At 60.6% G+C, this 7,400-nt stretch overlaps 1 protein-coding gene across 1 annotated transcript; it reads right to left on the bottom strand.

Moving 5' to 3' along the window:
- Window positions 1-639: 639 nt before the first annotated feature.
- LOC136538312 (protein G1-like5) lies at window positions 640-1,968 on the bottom strand. Its single transcript, XM_066530298.1, has 2 exons — window positions 1,762-1,968; window positions 640-1,533 (listed from the first exon to the last, which is right to left on the bottom strand). Exon 2 carries the CDS (start codon window positions 1,531-1,533, stop codon window positions 886-888), a length of 648 nt encoding a protein of 215 aa, XP_066386395.1. The 5' UTR covers window positions 1,762-1,968; the 3' UTR covers window positions 640-885.
- Window positions 1,969-7,400: the final 5,432 nt, after the last annotated feature.

Here is a 7,400-nt window from a genome sequence, read left to right as displayed (position 1 = left end):
GAAAAAATAGGTTTGTCGAGTGCCCCTTATCTAGCACTCGACAAATCTGCGGTTTGCCAAGAGTCAGACCTAAGACACTCGGCAAACCCCCTAACCTGGCCTCCACAATTTAGCTTTTCGCCACGTCTACGATCCGTGTCTCCAAAATGGAGCTCTCCCATTGACTCAAATTCCTCTCCCTGAATCCATCCCCTCTTATCCCTTCCCTCTCCCCACCTCTCTCCTTATCCATTCCTCCCACCATCTTCGCTAGCAGTAATGTAGCACGGAGCCGGAGAAGCTCAAAATCGTGGCTCCACCGACTCCTTCTCTTCTCAATTCATTTTCTATCTCGAAATCCAAAACAGCTCTCCTCTTCTCAATTCATTTCTCGAAATCCAAAACAGCTCTGTGATACAGTGCTGCTACGGTGATTTCACCCAGGAGCCGGATCCGAGCTATGCCAAACACAGCCTAAGCAAGTACGAGCAAGCTGCTAGGCAAGCATATCATCACAGGAAGTTCACGACTGCAGCTGGAGGCATAGCAGCAGCAAATAGTAGTCACCAATTAAAGCTGGGAACTGATCTATGCCCTGTTCCCCGATCGCTTGATTGATAAATGATAGCCGTAAAATCCTGTTGGCTGATTTAGTATAAGAAAAAATATTATTTATTACCTGAAAAAAATACGATGCACAGCAGCAGTTGTACTAGCAGTAGTGGCAGCTAAACTAGCTACAGATCGATAGAAATATAGTAGCAAGAAGCCAAGAACTAGATAGTAGTCGATGACAGGAGCTTCAGCTAGATATATAGTAGCAAGAAGCCAAGAAGATGATCGACTAGTAGTGCATGTGGTAGTAGCATACGTGTGGCCGGGAGCTCCGGCCTGCCGGGCGGCCAGTCAAGCCGCTGCGCCGGGCGGTGGCGGAGGCGGCATCTGGTGCTCGTAGTGGTGGTGTCCGTTGCCGTCGTGGGAGGAGGAGGAGATGACGGCGGCGGGGACGGGGTGCGCCGGGGCCTTCTTGCGCTTCTTCTTCTCGTAGCTGACGCCCCGGGCGCGGGACTGATGGTCGCGGACCTCGCGGAGGTAGAGCCTGACGGCGCGCGCGCCGAAGGGGTTGTTCTCGGGCCGCCCCCCGTTCTCCTCGTAGGCGGCGCGTAGCCGGCCCACAAGCGCGTCGAGGCTGCCCCACGCCTGGCGGAGCGGGCACGGGCAGGGCGCCGGCGGCGCCGGGTGACCGAAGAAGGGGCAGGCCGGGGTGTGCACCTTGGTCTTGCCGAACTGGTCGAGGTAGCGCAGGAACTCGAGCACGTGCGCGCCGCTGCAGCGCGCCAGGGACAGCGGCGGGCGGTGGTTCCGCAGGTACTGCCCGAACGTGTTCCAGTCCCGGCGCTTCTGCGACTCGTACCGGCTCGGCGACGCCAGCGCGGACACCGCGCCCGCGGACGACGCCCCCGGCAACGACAGCGCCCCGGACGCCGAGCCCCCGCCGCCGCCGCCGCCGCTGTTGTCGGAGTGCGGGCTGTCCGGGTGCGGCACCAGGTCCATCTGACAAGTAAGCAACCAAGAGGCAACCAACGAACGATCAGCAAGCGAGAGCGAGCTTCAGAGCAAAGCAACTGAGACGAGATCTATCTATTTCGGAGTCGGTGCCCGCGCGCGCGCGCGCGAGCCGTGGTCCTGTGAGAGAGAAGAGCGAGAGCGCCGCACGCGGGGGCGGGGCGGGGCGCTATAAATAGTGTTCGCGACCACCACTACTACTGGTACAGCACTTGCCTCGCTTCACTTCACTTCACTTCACTTGGCTCCCGCCCTCTTCGTTCTCCTCGCTCGAGAGCTAGCTAGCTCCCCGGCCGGCCGGACAGCCAGCCCGCGGCACCAGGCTAGCGCCGCCTCCAAGATCGCCGGACAGATCGCTCGATCACGGCAACGGCGGCATGCCTCGGCGCTGAGCTTGGGGGGGGAGAGGAGGGGAGGAGCGGATGCAAGGGAGGGGGTGGGTATTAATTGGCGGCGAGATTGGAGGAGGGGAGGGTCTGGCACAGTGCAGGGGTGAGGGGGAGGAGACAGTATGCAGTGAAAGGTGATGTGACGGGAGAAAAAGAAAGGTTTTTTTTAGCGATGGTAGGGGCGGTGACAAGTGAAATATCATGGGTACGGACTGGGGCTTTTAAAATCAACAGCTCCGCTCCACTGGCGCGCGGGGCGCGGGGCGGCGCCGGCGGCCGGGGGTGGTGAAGAGACGAGACATGGAGGAACGAACGCGTGTGGCGGTTGCCGCCGGCGCGGGAGGGGAAGCTGCTTACCGGTGTTGGTAGTGGTTCTTGCTTGTGAGGGCCGCCGACTGGGATATTGTCGGTGTAAGGATGCTGGGTGCTCTGCAGCTCTTGTTTAATTTTGACCGAAATCGCGTCGGTTACCGAGAACAACCATCCGGGCTTACGCGACATCTCCTGGTTCATATGTTTGTGCTTTTGTGTCCCGTGTGTTTATCATGGTACTTTTTCGACGACCGAATAATATTTTTTTATAACAAATTAGTAAACAATGTTCTTTAGTTTGTCTTTTCGACAAAGCCAACACGAATGTATTGTGTGTTGATATGCCCTATGAATAAATTGCTTACTAGTACTCTCCTCCTCCAAAAGAATACAATTCTAAATTTAGAATAAGTGTCAAGGACGTCAAATCCTCGACTAGCTGCACCGCGGCTACGGAGTTCGTAGCCGTCGGCCGTCTTCTCCGGTGAGGTTATACCCCTCTACCGTAGGCTTATGAGAGATAAAGATGGGAGTAGAATAATATTCTTGCTTAATCCTCAAGTGTTCCGATTACAGCATATAAATATGGCCTGAGGCCTCACACGTAAGGAAAACTAACTGATCCTATAATTAAGGACTAAAAACAGAAACCAACTAAACTGAAAATAGAAACCAACTAAACTACGTATCGAACTCAGCCGCCACCCGTCGAGGCCGAGCCGTCCGCTGCGCCGCGCGCGCCCAACGCGCCCTCCGCGCGTTCTGCTGCCGCTGCGCCGCGCGCGCCCAACGCGCCCTCCGCGCGTTCTGCTGCCCTGCGTACGTCTCGCTTCCTCCTGCGCCGGCTATACGTACGGCCCCACATGACATCCCCCCCCTCAAGACCCAGCTCGTCCTCGAGCTGAAAGGTGGGGTACTTGGCGCGGAAGGAGTCTATGTCCTCCCATGTCGCAGAAGCTGATGACTCCCCTTTCCACTGAATCAAAACCTGACGAATGCCGCGCGCCAGGCGAAACCGAACAGCGCGCTCTGGCTCCGGAACGGTGGCACCGTGATGGAGAGGAGGTAGCGCCTGAAGTGCAGTCGGTGGAGGACCGTTGAACTTCTTGAGCAAACCAATGTGGAACACATCATGGATTCGGGCGCGGGGAGGCAGCTCAAGACGAACGGCCACGGCGTTGATCAACTCCACGACGCGGTATGGCCCGTAGAAGCGGGGCTTCAGCTTGCCCGAAGCGGCTTGAGGAAGAGACGAGGCCGCACGATGGCGCAGGCGGAGCAGAGCCCAGTCGCCCACCTGATAGGTAACGTGGCGATGGTGCTTGTCGTAGTGCAACTTCTGAACGGCCTGAGCTTGCTCCAGCCGGTAGCGGATGTCTGCGGGAAACTCCGCCCGCTCCTCCATGCTTTTGGCGACGGCAGCAACACGAGTGTCCCCAGGTTCGTAGGACCGGATGGAGGGCGGATCCCGGCCATAGACGACGCGGAACGGGGTGTCCCGTAGCGAAGACTGGTACGCCGTGTTGAATATGAACTCCGCCCATGGAAGCCAACGAAGCCATTATCGCGGACGGTCCCCTGTCAAGCAACGCAGATACATAATAATCACCCGGTTAGCGGACTCGGACTGCCCATCCGACTGAGGGTGGAATGCCGTCGTCATCTGCAACTTGGTGCCCATTAGCCTCATGAGTTCGCGCCAGAACGTCGAGGTGAAGACGGGGTCACGGTCCGACACCATGGACTGCGGAACACCGTGCAGCCGGACAATGTCGGTGAAGAACGCCTGAGCGACGGACTCAGCCGAGTATGGGTGCGACAGAGGGATGAAGTGGCAGTATTTGCTGAACCTGTCCACCACCGTCAATATGACGGACTTGCCGCGCACACGGGGCAGCGCCTCGACGAAGTCCAGAGCGATGTCCGTCCACACCCCTTGGGGTATCGGCAGGGGTAGCAGGAGGCCGGCTGGGTTCAAGTGCTCGGATTTATAGCGTTGGCACACCACGCAGTCACGCACCCAATCCTGGATGAGTTGCTTCATGTTGGGGATGTGGAAGTCGCGCCGGAGGCGGTGTAGCGTGCGCTGGACACCCTCGTGCCCATCCGCGTGAGTCGCCTCAATGATCTCCGGCACCAATGGTGAGGACGGCGAGATGTACAGCCTGCCGTTGTACTGCAGCAGGTCATCAACCAGCGCCCAGGGACCCACGCGTGTACCAGCGCGTATCTCGTCGCGGAGGGTGATTAGCGCTGGATCCTGTCGCTGGGCTTCGTGCAGCTTGCTGACGAAATCGAAGCGGGGCGCTGACAGCGCCAAGACGGCGCCTTCCTCCGTATCGCGACGGGACAGAGCGTCGGCGACGGCGTTCGCGGCGCCTGGCTTGTACTCCACGGCGAAATTAAAACCCAGCAGCTTGCCCACCCAATGGTGTTGGGGGATGGTGGCTAGCCGCTGGTCCAACAAGTACTTGAGGGAGTAGTGGTCGGTCTTGACGACGAAGCGCCGGCCCCATAAGTATGGCCTCCAATGGCGGACGGCGTGAACCAAGCCGATCAGTTCACGTTCATAGGCGGCGAGGGCGCGGTGACGTGGGGCGACGGGGCGACTGAAGTAGGCGACGGGGTGGCCCTCTTGGACCAGAACGGCGCCGAAACCGTGCGTGGATGCGTCGCACTCGACGGTGAATGGCTTGGCGAAGTCTGGCATGGCGAGGACGGGCGCTGATGTCACCGCGGCCTTGAGCGAGTCGAAGGCTGCGGCGGTCTCCGCTGTCCAGGAGAACCCGTCCTTCTTGATGAGGGCCGTTAACGGGGCGGAGATGGTACCGTAGTTGTGGACGAACTTGCGGTAGTATCCCGCAAGGCCGAGGAAGCTGCGCACCGCCCGCGCCGATCGAAGGACCGGCCACTCATGGATGGCCTGCACCTTGGCCGGGTCCATGGCGACGCCCGCCTTGGAGATGACGTGGCCGAGGTAGGCCACCGAGGAGACTCCGAAAGCGCACTTGGCGCGCTTGACGAAGAGCTGGTGCTAGCGGAGCATGGAGAGGACGGTGCGCAGGTGTCGTAGATGGTCCGCCCAGGTCGCGCTGTAAATTAGAATGTCATCAAAGAAGACAAGGACAAACCGTCGGAGGAACGGCCGGAGCACGTCGTTCATCAGTGCCTGGAACGTCGCCGGAGCGTTGCACAAGCCGAACGGCATGACGAGGAACTCGTAGAGCCCATCGTGAGTTCAGAAAGCTGTCTTGTGGATGTCCTCTGACCGCATCCACACTTGATGATACCCCGACCGTAGGTCGAGCTTGGTGAAGAAACGGGCGCCGTGTAGCTCGTCGAGCAGCTCGTCGACGATGGGGATCGGGAACGCGTCCTTGACGGTAAGGGCGTTGAGAGCGCGGTAGTCGACGCAGAAACGCCATGACCCGTCGGCTTTCTTGACGAGCAGGACCGGGGAGGAGAATGGCGAGTCGCTGCGGCGGACGACGCCCTGCTCGATCATCGCTGCGCATTGGCGTTCCAGCTCATCTTTGTGCGCCGCCGGGTAGCGGTATGGTCGGACAGCAACGGGGACGGAGCCAGGCTTGAGGATGATGGCGTGATCGCGGCTCCGTGGCGGAGGAAGGCCCTGCGGCTCGCTAAAGACGTCCTCGTAGGCGACCAGGAGCTCGTCCAGGAGCGTCCCACTGGCCGCGGCAAGGGTGCGCAGCTGCGCTGTAGGAGCCGAGGCGACCCCCGTCCAGGAGAAAGGCCGACCGCCGTACTGGAACGCCATCGAGCGAGTGGCGAAATCCCACACAATGGGCCCCAGGGTACCAAGCCACTGTGTCCCTAGCACCATGTCGTAACCTGCGAGAGGCATGACAAAAAGGTCTGTATGGAATGTGGTGTCAGCGATGGTGAATGGCGCGTTCCGGATGACCCCAGGGCAGGCCACGCGTTCTCCGTTGGCGACGGTTGCCGTCATGCGCGGCTTGGGGTGGATGGGCAGGCCCGCACGCCGTGCTGCGTCCTCGCCGATGAAGCTGTGCGTCGAGCCGCTGTCGAGCAGGGCGAGGAGGGGGGCGGCGCCGACCGCCGTCTGGACTTGGATCGTGTCAGCAATGGGCACGCCCGCCACGGCGTGGAGGGAGAAAACGGGAGCCTCAGTCTCCCCGGTAGTAGCTGCTGCCTCAGCGACGTCGGCGGCCTCATCAATCTCCACGCCCTCGAGGAAGAAAAGGCACCGGCAGAACCTGTTGTGGCCCCGGGAGTACTTCTCGTTACAGTTGAAACAAAGGCCTTGACGGCGTCGTTCCGCCATCTCCTCTGGGGTGAGGCGCCGCTGGTTGGTCCTCGCCACGACCCTGCTGGGGGGCAGCCAACGGCTGAGGAGGCGCCGGCAGTACTGGCCGCGACGGGAGAGCAGGGTGGGGCGCGCGCTGGAGCGCCCGCGCGGGTAGCGGCGCCGGCCGGTCAGCTTCCATCAACTCCACCTGACGTGCTAAACTCATGGCAGCCGCAAGCGTCCCCGGGTAGTGAATGCGGACAGCGTGGCTGAGTGGCGGTAGAAGGCCGCCCGTGAAGAGTTGTACGCGTTGAGCCTCGTCGAGGCGACCCGCGCGAGGCAGGAGAGCCTAGAAGCGATTGGCGTACTCCTCCACTGTCCCCGTGCGCCGACATTCAGCAAGCTCGAACATCGGGGCTGAGCGTAGGGGAGGCCCAAACCGTAGGTTCAGGAGGTCCTTGAAGCGCCCCCACGTCGGCGTGCCCTCGTCTTCCTGGAGTTGATTGTACCACAGCTGCACGACGTCGTCCAGATGGTACGAAGCGCGTCCCACGCGTTCCTCCGCCATGGTGCGGTGCTGCCGGAAGTATGCCTCGCACTTGTTGAGGAAGAGCATCGGGTCTGTCGTGCCGTCGAAGCGGGGAAAGTCCCACTTTTTGTGCTGTGGAGGATGATCCGGCGCACGCGGTCCCTCGAATCGATGGTCACCGCCGGAGCCGGCGGACGACTCGGCTTTGTCCTTCATGGTCGCCATGTCGGACTTGAGGGTCTTCATCTCCGCGTTCATAGCGTTCAGCATGTCCATGACCTCGGCGAGAGTAGGTTCAGACATGGTGGTTGGGCTGGTCGTGGAAGCGGCGGGGGCTGACGGCGATGGCGGCGGG

Source organism: Miscanthus floridulus, chromosome 2 (assembly GCF_019320115.1).
Source record: "Miscanthus floridulus cultivar M001 chromosome 2, ASM1932011v1, whole genome shotgun sequence".
NCBI lineage: Eukaryota > Viridiplantae > Streptophyta > Magnoliopsida > Poales > Poaceae > Miscanthus > Miscanthus floridulus.
Note: the sequence above shows the minus strand (reverse complement) of the source record. Positions and strands in the feature narration are given on the sequence as shown.

Excerpts from the sequence above, each read along its gene's own strand:
- LOC136538312 (XM_066530298.1), bottom strand. The coding sequence starts at position 1,533 with ATGGACCTGGTGCCGCACCCGGACAGCCCGCACTCCGACAACAGCGGC.